This window comes from Antedon mediterranea, chromosome 9, assembly GCF_964355755.1.
Source record: "Antedon mediterranea chromosome 9, ecAntMedi1.1, whole genome shotgun sequence".
In the NCBI taxonomy this organism is placed as follows: Eukaryota; Metazoa; Echinodermata; class Crinoidea; order Comatulida; family Antedonidae; genus Antedon; species Antedon mediterranea.
Window position 1 is genome coordinate 7,337,639 of NC_092678.1, and position 21,515 is coordinate 7,359,153.

The 21,515-nt window shown below is 37.6% G+C and overlaps 3 protein-coding genes across 5 annotated transcripts; all 3 read left to right on the forward strand.

The window, feature by feature from the left end:
* The first annotated feature begins 243 nt into the window (after positions 1 to 243).
* On the forward strand, positions 244 to 14,112 carry LOC140059579 (adhesion G protein-coupled receptor L3-like). 3 transcript variants are annotated; one of them, XM_072105538.1, is made up of 5 exons: positions 9,642 to 9,747; positions 10,811 to 10,881; positions 11,547 to 11,676; positions 12,353 to 12,450; positions 13,779 to 14,112. In XM_072105538.1, the coding sequence occupies exons 1-5, from the start codon at positions 9,709 to 9,711 to the stop codon at positions 13,909 to 13,911; spliced, it is 471 nt and encodes a 156-aa protein (XP_071961639.1). In that variant the 5' UTR covers positions 9,642 to 9,708; the 3' UTR covers positions 13,912 to 14,112. The 3 variants fall into 3 exon arrangements, 2 of the variants coding, with proteins under 2 accessions (XP_071961641.1, XP_071961639.1); XM_072105540.1 differs by lacking the exons at positions 9,642 to 9,747; positions 11,547 to 11,676; positions 12,353 to 12,450; positions 13,779 to 14,112 and adding exons at positions 244 to 303; positions 8,238 to 8,345; positions 8,818 to 8,905 and having other exon boundaries at positions 10,811 to 10,841; XR_011847230.1 differs by lacking the exons at positions 9,642 to 9,747; positions 11,547 to 11,676; positions 12,353 to 12,450; positions 13,779 to 14,112 and adding exons at positions 8,063 to 8,074; positions 8,238 to 8,345; positions 8,818 to 8,905 and having other exon boundaries at positions 10,811 to 10,841.
* A 111-nt stretch (positions 14,113 to 14,223) lies between these two features.
* LOC140059477 (adhesion G protein-coupled receptor L4-like) lies at positions 14,224 to 18,384 on the forward strand. Its single transcript, XM_072105407.1, has 4 exons — positions 14,224 to 14,442; positions 14,754 to 14,820; positions 15,492 to 15,595; positions 17,727 to 18,384. The coding sequence occupies exons 1-4, from the start codon at positions 14,279 to 14,281 to the stop codon at positions 17,728 to 17,730; spliced, it is 339 nt and encodes a 112-aa protein (XP_071961508.1). The 5' UTR covers positions 14,224 to 14,278; the 3' UTR covers positions 17,731 to 18,384.
* Positions 18,385 to 18,935: 551 nt separating this feature from the next.
* LOC140058805 (small ribosomal subunit protein mS33-like) lies at positions 18,936 to 21,406 on the forward strand. Its single transcript, XM_072104547.1, has 3 exons — positions 18,936 to 19,057; positions 19,894 to 20,105; positions 21,019 to 21,406. Exons 2-3 carry the CDS (start codon positions 19,897 to 19,899, stop codon positions 21,122 to 21,124), a joined length of 315 nt encoding a protein of 104 aa, XP_071960648.1. The 5' UTR covers positions 18,936 to 19,057; positions 19,894 to 19,896; the 3' UTR covers positions 21,125 to 21,406.
* The last annotated feature ends 109 nt before the right edge of the window (positions 21,407 to 21,515 follow it).

The following is a 21,515-nucleotide window of genomic DNA, read 5'->3' on the forward strand; positions in this document are numbered from 1 at the left end:
CGAGAAGACTTGTTCCACCACCAGAACTAGGAGCAAGTCGGCCTCGAAAGGCCCTTGCCGATGTTGTTGGCTTTTTAGGTACGGTAAACGGCTCCCCTGCCTTAACCGCTCGGCCATTTGACTCAAATCAAAGGAAGATTATGTCACAGCCTAGAGTTAGATCTGTGTGAAATTTATGAATAAATTACTAATTCTTTGTGTCCTCACTTTAGGTCGACAAACTTTTGAATGAAAGTACTATAATAGAACAAATGAAAGAGAGGGACTTCACATTTGATTACTTTGTTGAAGAAGAAAACTATGGTAAGAACAATTTTGTTTTGGTCCTAAAGGAGTTGTGCAATATTTACTAGAGGATGAAGTTGTCCGGGTGTAGCCTGCTGGGGGTAGTATCCAGGGTGTAGCTATCCCGGTTGTAGTTGTCCAGGGTGATGTTGTTAGGGTGTATCTCCTGTATTAGGTTGTAACTATCCAGGGTGTACCATCCAGGGTGTAGATATCTTCAGGCCCGTAGCCAGAATGCATCAGAGGGGGGTTTTCTTGACACCAAGTATTTTGCGAGCGCAGCGAGCAACTGTAGGCTGGGGGCCAGGGGGCCGCCAAGGGCCCCCGGTCGGGGTCCAGGGGGCTTCGCCCCCTGGAAGCTTTGGCTCTCAGAGCAATTTCGGTTGTTTTAATAAGCTTACAGAGACATTTTTTACCTACTAAAATCTGGGTTATGCAGAGAAATTATATAGTATAGTATGGAAGTTAGTAGTACTGATCATGAATAACAGCTTTATTGTTGCAAAAAAGTATATTATATTAGGCCCTTAAGTAATTTCTTATCCTATAAACATAAAAAACAAATAGTACCGTATATTTCGGTGTACAAGTCGCACCTGTGTATAAGACGCACCCATAACGGAGACTGAAATATTAGTATTTTTTATGTAGTCGATGCATAAGACGCACTTATTTCTAGGCCGAAATTTAAACATTTTACAATCAAAACAATGGTATTTTAATAATAAAACAACGATATTTGAGACATATTAGAATCAAATGATATAATTTTGTTTGATTGCCTTTATTACATCGTAATCAGTCTCTACTTCAACTAGCTGAAAGTTCAATGAAAAGGGAAATCCCCATATTGTTTCAGTTACGATGCACTGTGTGGGTAGGGCTAGCCTATGTCTATTTAAGTAACTTTAATTTCATATTATTTAAATATATACCTTCTTATTGTGTGTATGACCATTATAAAATCAATCCAAATGATGTTCAGTTTTTTGGGCTGATAATGAACCAGGAATATCATGTTGGGTAGGCCTATATGAAAATCTTTCCTATTTCCATGCATGCATTACAGCAATATGAGGAGAGAGCACTAACCATGTGCTCCTTGCCTGGTGGCCAGCACTGTTGGCCATATACACTATAAGATTAGGGGAAGCTACGTAACACAATAACAACACACTCTTTTAGATATCGCTTGACATACGAACTATTGACTACATGATTATAAAATTATGTGATTGTTGACATAGAGATGTAATAAAAATAAACCACCGTGATCAAGGGAAATAGTTATTGTGTAAATAAAATGTAACACCACCGTAATTAACGGACTCTTCCATAAATGTGTTGCGCTGTGATGATGCTGCATGCTGCTAGAATACACACCCGCGAGTTCAGAGAGTATTACTAGGCCTGGGTAGAATATCTAATGCGTACTGTAATATTAATTAATACAGTCGAGGATGACAATTTACCTTAACTAAAAATTCAATAAACTTGTTACCACACTGTGGTTAGACAGGAGTGAGTAACTAGCTAGGCCTACATTGCAGAGTAGTAGGCCTACACTATTTTTAATTAATTTAAGTATTAGTAGGTAATTAAATTAATTAGGGTTACATTTAGAGGTCAAATTTGCGTGTCAAAAGTGCGTCTTATACACCGAAATACAGGGCCGTAGCCAGGATCTGTCAAGGGGGGGTTCGGACACTAAATATTTGGGTCAACCCCCCCCCCCCCTCACCCAGCCTGATGCGAAGCGAATTTTGTTAAATGACACCCCTAAATGGCCGGAAAAGACACTCTCGTGCAGCATGCTATATAACCAATGAGCAAAAAGATCATACTTTTTTCCTCCTCCTCAAACACGTCGATAATTTAAATGACGATAACTATTTGTTGCCGTATGTTAGATGCGCGTGCTCTGTGCGGAACCGCCGATTGTTTGATCATTTACTCCGTATTTTGTTTTGCGTTCAAGTTCAATGCGAACGTATATCTAGGAGCAGCCCCGAAAAAAGCACAATGGGTGAAGGCAAATGCTATTTGCTAGCTCTATCTATAATATTTATTTACAGCAATTTGTTGAGGAATATAAATATGTAAATAGGTGATATTAATACATTTTAGTACGTATCGGCTGGTGGTCTAGAAAAAAATAATCGGATGCCATAATGTGAACTACGTCAGTACTTGATACCATAGATATTATAGTGTAAAATATTAATATTCACTATAATCCTCTGATACATTATACTTCATAGTCACACATAAATACTGATGTACGTCGGAAGGCTATATACTTTATGCATGCTGCCTGACTGCCAGTGATCTAAACAATTATAGGTACGCAGTTGTCTGGCGGTGTCCTTTGTACGAATCGTTCGTGCGCCAGCTCGCTATGAGACGCGTCAATATCATGTTACATGCAGGGACCAAACATTTATTTTTCAGGTTAAAATCGGCAATTCATTTGCAGCTTTTAGAAATTTACAGACACCCTGATTTCGTTTCCGTCGGCACATCATCGCGGCCGTCGGCAAACAAAGGTGCCGGGGAAAAAAATTTACTATTTATTCTGACAATAATTGAACTGTATATATAATTCTTTTGAGTGTTTGTTTATTTACATATCATATCATCATTGATCCCTTCAGATCAACTATTTTTTATTTTCATTACATCTAACGAAACACGTTAAAAATGTGTAGCACGTACGTACGGCCGTACGCGGTAGATTGTTTACTCAAAAGTCTTTGACCTGCAGTGAGCCTCTCATGACCTGAGATTTGTATGTCTTCCTACGCTAAGAGATTATATAGTTCCACATGCCATGTGCTTTTTTGTCTAAGATATATTTATTATAAGTGCCAAAAACCCGGTTTTTTTCTCGATATGAGGCCTTTATTATTCAAAATTTTTAAAGAAAAAGGACATATACCATAAGAAATATCCATGTATTTTATTTTTGGAACAGAATATTCCGTGAGGCTCAACTACAAAACCACCATTTTGTGATATGACGTCATCGTAAGCCAATCAAAGCTGAGCTTTCTCGCGATTGGCATTGCTCACGGTTGAATGATTTAGGATTCTAGCTGATTTGATTGGTGGATGCGAATCACCCGCAGCGGAATGTTTTCTCTCGCGCGTGTACCATGAATCTCTGATCGTTACTACACAAAGTTAGAGCAATGAATTCCGTTAAGTAAACAACTTTATATATTTTATAAGCATTTAATAACATGTTTTATTGATATTTCCAATGGTGATATATAAAATAAATTACTAAAAAACGTAATTATATGTAACCAAAAATGTTTAACCAAAAATGGCGTAGTTATTAGAATTGTCGACTGAGGCCGCAAATTGTTTTACTTCTTTCGTGGCTAAAAACGATCATTTTCGGTGATGTTTTAGACCCTATATTTCGAAAACTACAAGTCAGATTTTCCTAACTCTTTCTTAATATTGTAATATGAATACAACATACTAACAGATAATGTTGGTTTGGTTTTAATTTTGCATCGTTATCCCATATAAGACAATATGACTATGTAATCCTAGAACATATATTGATCAGAGACGTCGTGTATGTACAGATAATGACACCAATGTTGTCGGCAAATTGGCAATTCCCGGCCCCCCCAACTTCAAAATCCTGGATACGCCACTGATCACTAGTTGACGCTCATACAGAGAAGAAGGTTCACGAACAAGTTTACGAATTTTTCAATTTACAAACAACTTTTTGTACTGTGGGGCACGTATTTGGAGGATTTTTGGAGATGAGGGTGAGGTATTGGGCATGTCGGGGATGGGGGTTCGCAGTTGGTTAAGGGGGGTTCGCTGTAAAGGGGGGTTCGCCCGAACCATAAAAACCCCCCCTGGCTACGGGCCTGAAATATACGGTAGGCCTACGTACACGTACCAATTTAACTCAGCACCATTTTTATTCAAGTTTAAACAGTGAAATTCTTTGGTTTAATGAAAAATATTTTCAGGAAAAAAATAAAAATCCCCAAAAAGATTGAACTGAACTGAACGTGATCTTGTGCGTTCCGAAAAGCCCGGCCGAAGCACGCGATTGGTCAGTCCATTTTTCTGTCATATTTATAACCATCATCTCTCAACAATCTCTCGATCTCACGCTCAGCAGTGACTTTGACATCGGACAATCTGTATATTCGATCGATTTAAACATAGTCAATAGAAGTAAAATGACCAAAAAATCTGCTATAATTGATAATTAATTGCACGATTTTGGAAGTGGGGCCTTTGTTTTTCAAGGGGGGTTCGCTGGTAAAAGGGGGGTTCGCGCAAAAGGGGGGGTTCGCCCGAACCCCAAAAAACCCCCCTGGCTACGGGCCTGTATCTTGGAGGTAGTTATCCAGGGTGTAGCTATCCAAGGTGTATAGCTATCCCGGTTGTAGTTGTCCAGGGTGATGTTGTTAGGGTGTAGGTTCTGTATTAGGTTGTAGCTATCCAGGGTGTAGCTATTCTGGAGGTAGTTATCCAGGGTGTAGCTATCCAGGGTGTAGCTATCCCGGTTGTAGTTGTTCGGGGTGATGTTGTTAGGGTGTAGCTATCAAAGATGTAGCATCCAGAGTGTAGCTATCCTGGAAGTAGTTATCCATGGTTTAGCTATATCCAGGGTGTAGCTATCCCGGTTGTAGTTGTTCGGGGTGATGTTGTTAGGGTGTAGCTCCTGTATTATGGTGTAGCTATCAAAGATGTAGCATCCAGAGTGTAGCTATCCTGGAAGTAGTTATCCATGGTTTAGCTATCCAGGGTGTAGCTATCCCGGTTGTAATTGTCCAGGGTGATGTTGTTAGGGTGTAGCTCCTGTATTATGGTGTAGCTATCCAGGGTTTAGCTATCCCGTTTGTAGTTGTCCATTGTGATGTTGTAGGGCGTAGCTCCTGTATTATGGTGTGGCTATCCTGGAGGTAGCTATATCCAGGGTGTAGCTATCCCAGTTGTTGTTGTCCAGGGTGATGTTGTTAGGATGTAGCTATCCAGGGTGTAGCTATCCAGGGTGTAGCTATCCCGGTTGTAGTTGTTCGGGGTGATGTTGTTAGGGTGTAGCTCCTGTATTATGGTGTAGCTATCAAAGATGTAGCATCCAGAGTGTAGCTATCCTGGAAGTAGTTATCCAGGGTGTAGCTATCCAGGGTGTAGCTATCCCGGTTGTAATTGTCCAGGGTGATGTTGTTAGGGGGTAGCTCCTGTATTATGGTGTAGCTATCCAGGGTGTAGCTATCCAGGGTTCAGCTTTCCCGTTTGCCGCGTCCCGTTTGTAGTTGTCCATGGTGATGTTGTAGGGCGTAGCTCCTGTATTATGGTGTGGCTATCCTGGAGGTACAGTAGCTATCCAGGGTGTAGCTATCCCGGTTGTAGTTGTCCAGGGTGATGTTGTTAGGATGTAGCTATCCAGGGTGTAGCATCCAGGGTGTAGCTATCCTGAAGGTAGTTATCCAGGGTGTAGCTATCCAGGTGTAGCTATCCCGGTTGTAGTTGTCCAGGGTGATGTTGTTAGGGTGTAGGTCCTGTATTAGGGTGTAGCTATCCAGGGTGTAGCATCCAGGGTGTAGCTATCCTGAAGGTAGTTATCCAGGGTGTAGCTATCCAGGTGTAGCTATCCCGGTTGTAGTTGTCCAGGGTGATGTTGTTAGGGTGTAGGTCCTGTATTAGGTTGTAGCTATCCAGAGTGTAGCTATTCTGGAGGTAGCTATCCAGGGTGTAGCTATCCCGGTTGTAGTTGTCCAGGGTGATGTTGTTAGGGTGTAGGTCCTGTATTAGGTTGTAGCTATCCAGAGTGTAGCTATCCTGGAGGTAGTTATCCAGGGTGTAGCTATCCCGGTTGTAGTTGTCCAGGGTGATGTTGTTAGGGTGTAGGTCCTGTATTAGGTTGTAGCTATCCAGAGTGTAGCTATTCTGGAGGTAGCTATCCAGGGTGTAGCTATCCAGGGTGTAGCTATCCCGGTTGTAGTTGTTCGGGGTGATGTTGTTAGGGTGTAGCTCCTGTATTATGGTGTAACTATCAAAGATGTAGCATCCAGAGTGTAGCTATCCTGGAAGTAGTTATCCATTGTTTAGTTATCCAGGGTGTAGCTATCCAGGGTGTAGCTATCCCGGTTGTAGTTGTTCGGGGTGATGTTGTTAGGGTGTAGCTCCTGTATTATGGTGTAGCTATCAAAGATGTAGCATCCAGAGTGTAGCTATCCTGGAAGTAGTTATCCATGGTTTAGCTATCCAGGGTGTAGCTATCCCGGTTGTAATTGTCCAGGGTGATGTTGTTAGGGTGTAGCTCCTGTATTATGGTGTAGCTATCCAGGGTTTAGCTATCCCGTTTGTAGTTGTCCATTGTGATGTTGTAGGGCGTAGCTCCTGTATTATGGTGTGGCTATCCTGGAGGTAGCTATATCCAGGGTGTAGCTATCCCAGTTGTTGTTGTCCAGGGTGATGTTGTTAGGGTGTAGCTATCCAGGGTGTAGCATCCAGGGTGTAGCTATCCTGGAGGTAGTTATCCAGGGTGTAGCTATCCCGGTTGTAATTGTCCAGGGTGCGATGTTGTTAGGGTGTAGGTCCTGTATTAGGCTGTAGCTATCCAGGGTGTAGCTATTCTGGAGGTAGTTATCCAGGGTGTAGCTATCCAGGGTGTAGCTATCCCGGTTGTAGTTGTCCAGGGTGTAGCTATCCCGGTTGTAGTTGTCCAGGGTGATGTTGTTAGGGTGTAGGTCCTGTATTAGGTTGTAGCTATCCAGGGTGTAGCTATTCTGGAGGTAGTTATCCAGGGTGTAGCTATCCCGGTTGTAGTTGTCCAGGGTGATGTTGTTAGGGTGTAGGTTCTGTATTAGGTTGTAACTATCCAGGGTGTACCATCCAGGGTGTAGCTATTCTGGAGGTAGTTATCCAGGGTGTAGCTATCCCGGTTGTAGTTGTCCAGGGTGATGTTGTTAGGGTGTATCTCCTGTATTAGGTTGTAACTATCCAGGGTGTACCATCCAGGGTGTAGATATCTTGGAGGTAGTTATCCAGGGTGTAGCTATCCAAGGTGTATAGCTATCCTGGTTGTAGTTGTCCAGGGTGATGTTGTTAGGGTGTAGCTATCCAGGGTGTAGCATCCAGGGTGTAGCTATCCTGGAGGTAGTTATCCAGGGTGTAGCTATCCAGGGTGTAGCTATCCCGGTTGTAGTTGTCCAGGGTGATGTTGTTAGGGTATAGGTCCTGTATTAGGTTGTAGCTATCCAGGGTGTAGCTATCCTGGAGGTAGTTATCCAGGGTGTAGCTATCCAGGGTGTAGCTATCCCGGTTGTAGTTGTTCGGTGTGATGTTGTTAGGGTGTAGTTCCTGTATTATGGTGTAGCTATCAAAGATGTAGCATCCAGAGTGTAGCTATCCTGGAAGTAGTTATCCAGGGTTTAGCTATCCAGGGTGTAGCTATCCCGGTTTTGATTGTCCAGGGTGATGTTGTTAGGGTGTAGCTCCTGTATTATGGTGTAGCTATCCAGGGTGTAGCTATCCAGGGTGTAGCTATCCCGTTTGCCGCATACCGTTTGTAGTTGTCCATGGTGATGTTGTAGGGCGTAGCTCCTGTATTATGGTGTAGCTATCCTGGAGGTAGTTATCCAGGGTGTAGCTATCCAGGGTGTACAGTAGCTATCCCGGTTGTAGTTGTCCATGGTGATGTTGTAGGGCGTAGCTCCTGTATTATGGTGTAGATCCTGGAGGTAGTTATTCAGGGTGTAGCTATCCCGGTTGTAGTTGTCCAGGGTGATGTTGTTAGGGTGTAGGTCCTGTATTAGGTTGTAGCTATCCAGGGTGTAGCTATCCTGGAAGTAGTTACCCAGGGTAACTATCCAGGGTATCGCTATCCAGAGTGTAGTTATCTATGTTGTATCTACCCAATCCAGAGTATCGCTAAAATAATTATGGTTTTAACTGTTTTATAGTTGTGTTATCAAAGGTAGAGATTGTGGACATTGACCATCCGATACTGAACAACCTTCAACTTTCTGATGGAAATACAGTTGAATTTGCGCTTCAATTTGACACAAAGGGTACGGAAATAATCTTTTACAATTTCGCTCAAATATTGAAAAACTATTTGTTTTGTTTATTTGTTCATAAATATCCTGAAATCTTGACAAAAACCGAAAAATCCACTAAACAACTTTAAGCTAAACATTTCTTTTTAGATTTTGGCATTGTGGCATCACGTATAATATATATATTTTTTTTTTTGGTTCTTTCTATATTATTGATATGGTTATCGCTTTTTTTGTATCTCCATTGAGATCCAGCCACTAATACCCACAGAATTGTCATTTTTTCAGTAATTTGCCTTTGGATTTATATATATATATGGTGATATACTTACTGTTGAATTATTGGCATTTTGCGTATTCAATCGGAAACTTTTGTGATGTTTTTTCGATTTTGATTCATAATAATTTGAAATAAACTACAATAAAAAAAAGATCTGAACACAAACTTGCAATCGAATTCACCAAAATGATATTTTGTTTTTAGGTGAAGTCCTGGTTGTTGCCACTCTCAGCAATCTCACAGAAGCTAAAGCAGGCCAAGAAGTGGAAAAGGGGACTGTCGACTTAGAAGTGTAAGTTAAATACGTTTTACTACTAATAGCGTACACCACTGGTTACTATTTGAAAACTCCAACAATATTTAAATTGTTAAAAACAAACATGCATAATCAGCCATCAGTTTAAATCATCTAGACTTGTAACTATTTAGAACATAAAAACTATTTAGTGAAAAGGATATTTTGTTCTGGGACGAGAAACATTACATTTGAATAGTAAATAATTAGAAACGTTAGGCCTACTACTTATTATTTCAATAATTATTATTGAGAAATTCCAAGGATATTACAACACCTGGTTATGGGATGAGAAGCCATCTGTAACTTTAAAAACACGCCCACTCCTCTTTCTGTACCACCAATCAAACGCGTCAGTGTTTCTACCCACGCTGATTGAGCGGTCGAAAATCTGCAAACGCAACCAAAAATTGTTCTCGGTTGTTTTAAATGTCAGAGACATCTTGTTTGTTACTGATTATCTTTAACGCAAAAGCTCATTAAACTTGGTTCCCATTAGCGCCGCAACATAACGTAACCTACACAACGTAAGAAAATGCCCTTCCAATAATTGTGTTTGCCCCCGCCTACGTGAAATAAAACCTGCGATTTTTGGAGCACTGTTGCGTCGTCAGTTCCCACTTGTGATTACGCAATACATAACTTTGCGTCAATACGTCACTGCGTTGCGTTCTATAAGTGAGAACCACGCTTTATTAACAGAATTTGAGAATTATTGTTTATACAGGGATGTTGACTTTCAGTACTTATCAAGTACATTTTCATGTAGTGTTTACAATATCTCAAACAATTTTTCAAACATGAATGCCGAATTGAACTTTACCATCTCTGACAAATCCGTGAGTAACTTTATTATTTATTTTATTCAACTTAGCCTAAATTTTTTATTTAAATAAACAAATTCAGCCTAAAAGGTGTTTTATGTTGTAACAGTTTTCATTGGTGATAGGCCTTCAGTTTCTCCTTGTTATTTATAATGTGCAGTGCAGTGTAAATGTAGTAGACCGATAAATCCATTGGATTGTGACCAATCGGGTGGATCCAGGATGATTATTAGATGTGAGAGCCAGTGCCTAAAAATTGTAAAAGAACGTGTTAATGACTGCTTCAATCTCATGAGTAACATTCAATTAGTATACTGTTTTCAATTTTTTTTATGCGGTTCTTCCGTTTTCCACCCAGTCGGCGTTTAGCGCCGCATTGGCCCTGTTTTTCAGTAGTTTCAAAACTCTAATACTTGAAATGACAAGTCTGATTTCTTCCGAACTCGGTCCTTCTCATGTATTGGGCGTTCGTCTTTTCTTCTACTCTACCACACGCTATTAACTTTGCTGCTGCTGCTGTTGCTTTTGTTTTTAATATAATTTAATTCAATTAATTTTAGTTGTTTGTGTATTGTACAATAATAAATGGCGTTGGTGACCTGATTTGTATTTTGTCAAGTATTATTATAGTGACTTAACTGTACAGGTTCATGATTCGTAGGCTAGGCAGGCTTGTATTGATGATTTAGGATTTTCTTTTTAACGTTTCAATTACAAAATTTACATTTACAAACTATAAGTAATTGATATTCTTAACTCGCCTACTCTACGGTTTATTTATTTGCACTTCAAAACACGATTGAAATGGCATACTTTTTTCTTTTTCAGTGTAGACCAGCAGATTTCTTTTCAGACGTTTGCTTCCTTCGTTTTGTTTTGTTTCTTTCGTTCCTTAAAATTCAAGGAGTGCTGAAATGTTAGGGTTAAAGGTCAAAAATTCATCTGACTTGCTTTTTGTTCTATTGAACATAGTATTTCTAGTTATTTTGGGGTTTTTTTTTTTTTTTTTTTTTTTCTTTCTGCAAAATAATAGGGAGATACTGTATATTTATCTTATATTATATATTATATTTGATAGCTAACAACCTTAACAGAAATTAAAGAACTGACGTCAGAGCCAATTTGTCTTTTCTTCAATGAAACAAAAAGGTAACATGTCTTATATTTTAACAAATGGAGAACATTGGATAATATTATAATAAGTTAATACAGTAGGATCCCGAATTGGGATTCCTTGAGCTTTTCGAGAGCAAGAAGTAATTATTATTATGTCAACCAAAAAACTCTTAAATGTATAAAAATAATGAATGTTTATGAATGGAAGATGGAATTTATATTTCACCGAATAAAAGTATTTGTACCATTCCACAAATATAAAAACATTCTTTAATAATTATATAACATCTAAGTAGATTCGTGTCAGTTCATTCAGTCAGATAATCTCACTAAAAAACATGGAAGATTTCGTTGGTGGCCGTGTATGCTTGGTAATGTAATGCTAAAGCTTGGTTTCCCACTACAGACGCAACGCAAGTGATTTGACCAATCACAAGCGATGGATTATTCAAACAGTGGCTTGTCATTGGTCAATTCGCTTGCATTGCGCACGTCTTTGCGTTGCGTCCTAGTAGGAACCCGCTTATGAGGGATGTAAGCGCAGCGTAAAAGTGATCAGACCAACACTTGGATGAATAATTCTAACTGTTTCTCGTCATTGGAACTTTATGCGTATTCACGTGCTTGCGTTGCCTCTCAATAGCAACCAAGCCATGGATGCCATTAATAACACTGTTCAAACTATTTTATTTTTAAAGAGTGTGGAGTGACAATGGTATTAGTACTCATCGTTCAGATGTATCACATGATCATGTATCTTGTTACTCTAAGCATTTAACCAGCTTCACTGTGATGATGAAAGTTACTAATACGGACACGGCGCATGACGTAGGTTTTTATCCAGTCAGCTTATGCTGTTTTACAAACTAACCTTTTTTTATTTTATTCCACCAAAAATTAACGCGACATTTGATAAATTCGCCAGCTGGTTTATCGTGTCCAGCTTATCTTCCCATCCGTTAGCTTGTTCGTGAGTTTATGATCGAATCGAGAAGGGGGCTAAATTTCAAATTTCTCCGATCGAGCTGATCAATAGTATAATTCATGGAGTGCTGAAAGCGCAGGGTCAAGGGTCAGACAATTCATATGACTGGTTTATGTTCTATTGAACATAGTGTCTCTAGTTAGTATTTACAATTCTTATTAAAATCTTAAAGCTTAGATTTATTGGAAATCTTAGACATAGGCCTACTCTTCTTTTACGAGAAGTTGATTCATCACTGTTTTTTAAAGCAAAGCAGAAAACGATATTAAATATCGTGTCATACGGTTCCTACATACTTGTGACCCGAAATTACTTATGTTCTTACGGCACTTTGCGTCGATACCTTGCGTCTACGTCTTTCCATAGTTGCGTCCTCCTAGTGGGAACCCAAGTTTTAGGTCGCATGAAATAGTAAAACCTTGACTAAACTAAATTTTAAAAACTTACTGTAGCTTCCTGACGCAAAAACATAAATACCAGCAATTATCATCTTGTTACTTTTTACCATTTTTTACTTAGGCACCAGGTGGCCACAAATTATCAATGTTGTCAAACGTTTGTGTTTCTCTCTCGCTCATTGCCTTGTGCGTCACGCTTGGTGTTTACTGTTCATTTCGGTAAGTAATTGCTTATATTTCATGATTATTATTCAAATATGATAGTTTTACCTAATAATGTTCTGTTATTAATACCTGATAATGCAGTGCAAAAAGAATGATTGCACTATGCACATCATGAAAATACAGTACTATGTGTGTGATTGGCAGTTGCAGACAAAACGACAAATTAAAATTCTCATCTCATCATCTTCAATTACGCGGCAAAAAATTCCGATGATTACTGTAACTGCTAATATTTTAGCATATAGTGTCACCTTTTCTTTTATTACAAAGAAAAAGTGCACAACTCCTTAAATTGTTTAAAATGATCAGCCACTTCCATCGCGTGGATCTAATGTCTGTTTTTCAGTGGTTAATTTCGATGCAATGGAATCAATTGTTTAATTAAAGAAATATATATATTTTAAGTATATTTTGCTTAAAGATGTATTGACTCCTGAAAAAAATAATTCTTACATTTTTTTAAAATGCCATTTTAATGTCATATTTTTATATCACTTTGACCAAAAATTCGATTGAAAAAAAATGTATTTACCTAAATTTAAAGATTTAAAGCAAAAAATAGTCAAAAGTAACTTTAAGGCATTGCTGTAGTTTACGTTCTATTATTTTTTGACTGATTGGGCCACCCTGGTTAAATATTGTGAATAAATAAATAAAAATTAATAAAAATAACTTTATTAAAACTACAAAATATAATATTCAAAGTGTTTTTTTTTTTGCTTTAAATTACAATTTTAATGTCGTAAGATAGTTTCCCGATTAATCGTACGATCAAACGGTACTGGGTATGATCAACTAGCGTTCGTGTTCCCACCTAATCATCCATTCATAGAAGTACTGATGAAGATATCAATCTGTGGCGACAATAGAATGGACCCCAGACCTGGCTATCTTCGACTTTTAAATAATAGAAAGTTTAGAAATTTTTTTGTTAGACTAGAAATGTACGTTGTATGTATATAGAAAAATGGTTGTAGTTTTAAAAATTATGTTGTATAAGTTTTCAAAATTACGTTATATAAGTTGCGATGTGAAAAACTGTTATTTGATCGTTAGTTGTCGTGTACATAAAGCAAAAACATAAATATAATAAAATAAAATAAAAATCGTTTGTAAAACTTTAAAAAAAAAAAAAAAAGAGTAAAGATATAAGGAAGAAAAGCAAAGCAATTTTTCAGGTAAATACATTTTTTCTATCTAATTTTTGGATAACTAAGTGGATAACAATTAATATGACATTAAAATGGCATATTCAAAATAAATTATTTTTTCAGGGTGACAATGCATCTTTAACTGAATTGAATCATTTATACAATATTTAGGGAATTATGGGACTCTCTGCGGAATAACATTCACAAGAACTTAGTTGGTAACATGATCATGATGCAATCGCTATTTTTGTTTGGAATTGATCGGACAGGTCAGAGGGTAAATGAAAGATTTATTATAGCATAATTGCTAAAGTTGAAGAAATGTAGCTTGTGTTCTTTCTGGATAATTTACATACTGTGTAGTAAAAGGGGTACTTAGGAATCAAAACTTCGCAGTTTGTGGGTAGGCATATATGTTTCCTTTAAAGCACACATTTTTTAACTGAGCATTATAGTATAATTATAACAGGAAGTTCTATCAGTTATTTATTGGTTGCATGCGTGAATATTCTTTTCCTACAAATACATTCGATATGATAGGCACTCATTTTGGTGATTTAAGGCGCAAACTGGTTGAACTGAGCTTTATAGTATGAGACAATTCTTTCTAGATTGCTTGCAAGATAATCAAATGGTTGCTGCATCTTACTTCACTCAACACCTTCACTTGGATGTGTGCTGAAGCTGTCTATCTGATGTTCAAAGTTGCATCTGTAGTTCAAAGCAAACACAACCGACTGAGGAATTTCCTGGCAATGTGCTATGGTATCCCACTTGTCATTGTGATCGTTTCTTCAGCTGCATTTTCATCGAACTACATCTCTGAGGATGACTTGTAAGTCAGTCTTCATCGTTTAAATATCATACTCGAACCTGGTATATAGTATCCGTACATGAAAATTACAGTTTGGAGAGTAGCAGCTGGTCTTTCTTATAACAGTAACATATTGTAGATGGTTCCCATCTCAATGCAAATAAAACAATAGAGTACAATGCAAAATATACATAAACCCCAAATTCAACAGTTTTCTCATAATTCATAAATATGTGTTTTTACTAAGTTACTGAAGAAAGAATGACCATGAAATAACATTTTTAAATAATAAAAACAGAATAGCATAACTCTTTTTAATTTTTATTTCACAGATGTTGGCTAAGTCAAAATGATGGGATGATATGGGCATTTGTAGCGCCAGCTGTTTGCATCGCTCTGGTAAGATGCTTTATTTTACCATCATCTCCACAAAGAAAGACAAAATTACTCTCTCTCCCTATTTTTCTCTCTCTCTCTCTAAACTAGAAATGCCCAACAGTCCAAACATTCCCGACTGCGTAGAATAGTGCGGGCAACATTTAAAGCTAGGTGAAAAAGCTTTCAATGTACACACACTCAGTTTAAGGCATCCGACTAAGACGGTAAACAAGCTTCTGAAGAAAAGTATAACATAACGATAATCAGCTAAATGTGTTCGTACTTTTATAAACGCATCTGGCTTGTTAGAATAGCATAACGTAGAGTGGTCTCACAATGAACCCTATAGTAAACCTACTCGTTGTATTTATGCATTACGTCATTATATTGATTAATTATTCATGCTTAACGATGTGTAACTAGCGCCATCATATACGCCTCTCCTTCACGAATAGATGATTTCTTTACAATCGGTGCTTTACTAATTAATAAGAATATATAAAATAATGGAAATAATAATGTAGGCCTACTATTTGTTAAAATTGCACTCACAATCCTTTGATACACATGAATTGGACTGCCAGCAATCCTATGATATTTCCCATCTACATTCGTGTTTAGATACCCTTAATGGAAATGGATACGATTCTCTACTGTACACTTTAATCTTGATCATGTTATGTTTTCTAAAGGTCAACACTGCTATAATGTGTAGAGTGGCAAAAACAATCTATAAACGAGCTGGGAATTTGGTCCATAAGTCACCTCGACAAAAAATAAAGTTTACACAGATAAGGTAATGTAAAATGCCTCCATGTCCTTTTGTTACAACCACCAATTACGCACAAGCCAAGTGCTTTATAATAAACATAATTTGTCCATTGGCACCATGATTATCTATGCGGTGCATGATCTGCGGTTGTGGGCCATGAGGGCCCCTCAAAATCAGCTTCCGCTGGCTGGGTCGCTCTCTTGAAATATTGTTGAATAAATAAACAATAAATGTGCAGTACTGCTATTATGTCGTCTGATTACATATTAGCTGACATCATATTCAAGTTAAACCCGTGACCAAATAAGTGAGTAAAGACGATGGTGATTTAAGCAGGGAAGAGTTAAATTACATAATTTAACTCTTCCCTGATTTAAGGTAATCGAACCCTTGTATATAATAAAGACGGCGGTGAGTATATTGAGGGGTTGTGTAACTGCGACACCGGTTGGGTTCTTTCTGTGTGAACTACACCTCTCCAATGCTCGACGCATATAGCTACTCATAATTTATATTTCTTTAAAAAAAATAATAAAATATTACACTTTAGAAAAGCTGCAAAAGGAACCGGAATGCTGTTACCACTGATGGGGACCACGTGGCTGATTGGTCCGTTTGCTATAGGTCCTGGTACTGTATTTCTTGAATACATATTTGTGTTGCTGAACGGTTGTCAGGGCATCTTCATATTCTTCATCTATTGCGCATTTGATGATGAGGTAATCACATAAGCTGGAAGAGTTTATTCATCACACTTTAGAAAGTTCATTTGTTTGATCAACTCTTTGCATCAACTACGACCTACTTTTCCTTCCAACACATTTCGTTAGATGTTCACATGTGCTATTGTCGACCTCTTCATTCTTTGCACTTAAGTTGAGCATCAACTACGACTTACTTTTCCTTCCAACACATTTTGTTAGATGTTCGCATGTGCCGCATTGTCGACCTCTTCATTCTTTGCACTGAAGTTGAGCATCAACTACGACCTACTTTTCCTTCCAACACATATCGTTAGATGTTCACCTGTGCCGCATTGTCGACCTCTTCATTCTTTGCACTTAAGTTGAGCATCAACTACGACTTACTTTTCCTTCCAACACATTTTGTTAGATGTTCGCATGTGCCGCATTGTCGACCTCTTCATTCTTTGCACTGAAGTTGAGCATCAACTACGACCTACTTTTCCTTCCAACACATATCGTTAGATGTTCACCTGTGCCGCATTGTCGACCTCTTCATTCTTTGGACTGAAGTTGCGCATCAACTACGAACTACCTTCCTTCCAACACATTTCGTTAGATGTTCGCATGTGCCACATTGTCGACGACCTTTTCATTCTTTGCACTGACATTGAGCATCGAATTCGGCCTACTTTATATATTTTCTAACTCAATGAATCAATATGTTCACACTATCGTTTGTTGAAATCTGCAGTATAATGGCGCATAACTGCTATTCATACTCTGCACATCAATTTAACCTCTCGTCAGGGTGTCCAGAAAACTCAGATCTGCATGCATTATTAATACTGTTATAAGTTAGGGGTTTGCATAATTTTGTTAATGTTTTGACCCTTTAACTATTAAATGTAATATATTGTCTCAATAGTATTTAATAGCATGGTAATTACTTGGATCCTTGCTGTGGGTATATTGGTGTCAAATATTGATATTTTTTACGTATGTACTTCATTCGTAAAATACTGCAACTATCTTAATTAATACTAATATTTATTTGATCATAAAATATATACTCTAAAAGTAATAGTATCTCAAATAACCTCTCCTCTGATTAATAATGGAACAATAGAATAGTGATGATTTGAGTTTTCTCAGAGCAGAATGATCTTGAAAGATCTAGAAAACTCAGATAATATTATCTGAGTTTTCGTCACGCTTCATTGGTTGTCAGATCCGAAAGTTCATTGTTTGACTACGAAACATCGGCCTAATTTTTTCTTATTAAACAGTGTGAGGCAAATCAATGATTATAAACTGTGTGTGTGGTAAAAATGTAATTACTGCAGTTACTGTAGTAAAATCATTTTGACATGGTTCATTACACAAATAATTTTAGTGATATTACCGAGAAACGGTATCTGCATATCAATTATTTCTCCATAATGATACTAGTGACAAATTTTTCTTTCCAGATAAAGAAGTGTTTTGAAAAATGTTTTAAACGAAATCGGGTCACCGCAATCACTACAGTGACTCAACCTGGACGTTAGTAGCTTACGTAGAGCAACTGATCCAGATAACTTGCTATATTGATAAAGGAAAACCATTTTCATATTTTTTTTGCATCTAAGCAAGGCTTTCCGAAGAACTTTGAAATACACTATATGACTATTCTTTCTGTTGCTCTGTTTGGTCAGCACTGGAAATGTATTCGTATATCCTGTTGAGTGAAATGAATCTAATGTTTTTATTATAGCTTTTTATCAATTTATGGTATAGTATCGTGACAGGCTATCGATAATTCAGATTTTATTCAATGCAAAATGTATATTCAATGGTTCGTCATAGCATTCTTGTGCAATTGTCATTCTATTCAAAGTGGAATTTGCGAATTCTGTTGATGATCGTGCTTACAAAGTGAATAATGTTTTGAGCCTAATTTTTAAAATGACATTCTTTTGAAATTGACGTCTGTTTCGTGATGATAACGAGGCAGTATTTTTAACTCATGAAAACTGTTGTTGTGTAGTGCATTAAAGTTAATGTTTATAATGCAAGTGATTCTTATTTTGTCTGGAGAGCAATTTCACCATTAACGTCCCACTCCAAGAAAGCATTCTCACACCAAACCCCAACCCCATAATACTAGGTCTAAGTGATGACGCTAGTTGCAATCCCATATTATGCTTGATTGGATTAATTAAATGACGTAATGCATAAACAGGGCATTTAATACTGAGAACGATTTGTAGTCTCTCGGTGTTTATTAGTGTCGGTCCAGTAAAAAGATATGTGCGTCATAATGACAAGCTGTTGTATTTTGTAAATACATTACGAATGAATTTAGCTTACTATTGACCGACCGACATACCACCAAACGTACTGTGTACAATAGTTTAGGCCTATATATTATTAGCCTACAAATAAATAATACAATTGTTATATAAATTAATTTATAACACCTAATTATAAATGTATTAATCAAGATTTTTTGGAATACATTTCTTGCACAAAAAAGATAGTTTCGTTTGCGTTTCTTTAAATGTATGTAACTCCTGTATTATGCAAATTATAGACACGAAACGATTAGTTAGTCACATCACGATAGATAACGCGTTTAAAAATTAAGTTGACGCACAAAGACTATTGAGCGCAGAAAGTAGCCTACTCTCTACCCTTCCGTGACGTGCCGTTCCGTGACGTGTGGGTAGCTAGGTGCTCCGCGATCGGTCTGCAACATGTGTTTAGACGGCGTATAAAAAGCAAAAACTATCGATATTTGTCCTGTGAAGAACTTGAGCTTGTAAGTTTTATTAAATTCATAATGCTGCTAGGCTGGGGCCACTCACTGCTGACTGGGCTGGCCCCAGAATGCCTGCCTAGCCTCTAGGGTAGGGCCTAGGCCCTAGGCCTAGTTAGCTAGGCCCTGGCCTGGATAGTAGGCCTAGGCCTAAAAGTAGCATTGGGAGTTCTTATAGGCCAGTCCTAGTAGCCTAGCCTAGGCCTGCTTAGGCTACTTTAGTCCTAGCTATTTACTTTTTTAAAAGCTTGAATAATAGTTAGCTGGCCTAATAAATAGGCTAGGGCCTAGGCCTATAAATAATCATAAACATTAAATGTCTAGCCTAATATTCTATACTGAGGCCTAGCCTAGACCTACTACTAGGCCAACAAGCCTAGCTAGTAGGCCTAGGCTTCTAGTAGGCGTTTAAGCAGGCCTGGGCCTGCTCTAGGCTTATTTGAGCTATTCATTATAACTGAAGTCTTAACCATGCTAGCCTATTTTAGTATTATTATTATGACATAATAAAAATTAAAACATCACCTTTTAATTTACTTCATCGTATAAACGCTGCACCACACACACATGCATATAAATAAACACATTTTCTATTAATTGACATAATCTACAATTTACCTAGCATTTTACTGTATTTTATGACTTCTTGATATTAGTTGAGTTGTATTTTTTAATACCTAGGGCCCAGGGAGGTATTTATTGGGTTAACGCTCACCTCCTAAAAAACTGGTACCTGGTGTCCACAATTTGAACATTCTGTTGACATTGTGCAAATCACACATTAATTAATTAATTATTAAATACATTTCGAATCCTTTTGTATTTACAATTGATACTAGGCTATGGCATCAAATTATGCCAAGCGCATGGCTCGATTAAGTTCAAGAGTGTTTGGTCAACTAGTTCGCCCAACCAATCCAACATCGATGCGGGTTGTCAATAACCTCAGCCGAGAACCTATTGAACAACAGAAATATTACGTTGACTACTACCCTCCTCATGTGGAGATTGCAAGGCTAATGTACAGACTACGACACTTTGGACTTTATCGGTCAGTATTACTATTATTTATTAATATTTCTTTTATTTATGCACTTGTCAATTGTATGACCCAATATATGATCCCCGAGAGGTGTGCGTCATTTACAAATAATTACTGACGCAGGGGTGCATCAAAAAACCTAGAAGGTACATCACATCATTGGAACGACGGTGTGTCAATGTCCGTCACTTTACCACCCAAAATATCATAAACAACATGGTCACAATGCATCAAAATGTGTTCGTCATGGTCATCTAAGGGTAAGTCACATTTTTTACGCATTCATAAGGTATGACACACATCGGACAAATGACACACCTCTCCTAGAGGTCGTATAGTGGGTCATACAATTGACAAAGTGCATTATTAAGTACCAGATGAGATCATATGAGTACAGATCGCCACATTTCTCTTCATACATAAGTTGGGACCCCCTCATGAAACGTCACAAAATAAGCATGAATATTCATTAGTCATATTCATTAGTTGACGTAAGAATTGAGAGCCTAACTACTGTACAATTTGTTAATGCAAACGCTGTCTGTCAAGCCTTCTGTGTATTCAAATGGATTATACTATGGACTTTACATGTCGATGTATAGGGTTCGAATCCCATGAGCAACATCTTTACTAAGTGAGAGAGAGAGATTATTTAGAGGAAGGGTATGTTTAGTAATATTTAGGAAGTAGTTCGGTTATCAAGACAGAAATTGTATTTTTTGTGTCAAAAAGCTGAAAATTCCAAATTATATTGTCAAAAAATGAGTTTGGTGGAGGAGCTATACTGTGTTCTTAAGGGTAACAAATTCACATTTGACAAAAATACTTTTGGATGAGTGTCCATTATAGGAAATTCAATTTGTAGTTACAGTGTAAACAGAGATACAAGTACGAATTTATTTTTGTATCTTCCACATTATAGAGATGAGCACGCAGATTTTAAAGATGAAATGAAAAGAGTAGCAAAATTAAGAGGAAAAGGAAAACCAAAGAAAGGAGAAGGAAAACGTGCATTAAAACGCAAGTGATATCAGACCTTTATTTATAAGGTAACTTTCTTTCTCACAAGTAAACGAAGTGACCGTGATTGTGAAACAAATATAGGAAGCAACTCGGCAAAGAAAACAAGAATCTATACACAGTTTTTCTTCTGTTGGAAAGAAAATGAATGGTTTCCCTGGAAACCATGGCCAATTAAAAAAACAATATCAAACAAATTTAGTTTGAAAGGTCACTTTGAGGGAGTAGCACGTCCAAGGAAAGTTAACAGTTTTCTACATCTTGGAATTTAATAAAATAAAATTAATCTATTTTCTGGCACTATTTATTTTCTGTTTTTCATGCTAGAGTGGGCATACGTTGCCATACAGCATTGAAAAACTGGTTTTCGTCAGATCACCGAAGTTAAGCAATGTTGGG

Bases quoted from the DNA above. Each gene is read 5' to 3' on its own strand.
- LOC140059579 (XM_072105538.1), top strand. From the start codon at position 9,709: ATGAATGCCGAATTGAACTTTACCATCTCTGACAAATCC. The intron at 10,882-11,546 runs GTAACATGTCTT...TTATTTTTAAAG, and splicing joins TTCTTCAATGAAACAAAAAG to AGTGTGGAGTGACAATGGTA. The intron at 11,677-12,352 runs GTAGGTTTTTAT...TTTTTTACTTAG, and splicing joins ATACGGACACGGCGCATGAC to GCACCAGGTGGCCACAAATT.
- LOC140059477 (XM_072105407.1), top strand. From the start codon at position 14,279: ATGTGTGCTGAAGCTGTCTATCTGATGTTCAAAGTTGCATCTGTAGTT. The intron at 14,443-14,753 runs GTAAGTCAGTCT...TTTATTTCACAG, and splicing joins TACATCTCTGAGGATGACTT to ATGTTGGCTAAGTCAAAATG. The intron at 14,821-15,491 runs GTAAGATGCTTT...TGTTTTCTAAAG, and splicing joins CAGCTGTTTGCATCGCTCTG to GTCAACACTGCTATAATGTG.
- LOC140058805 (XM_072104547.1), top strand. From the start codon at position 19,897: ATGGCATCAAATTATGCCAAGCGCATGGCTCGATTAAGTTCAAGAGTG. The intron at 20,106-21,018 runs GTCAGTATTACT...TCCACATTATAG, and splicing joins CGACACTTTGGACTTTATCG to AGATGAGCACGCAGATTTTA.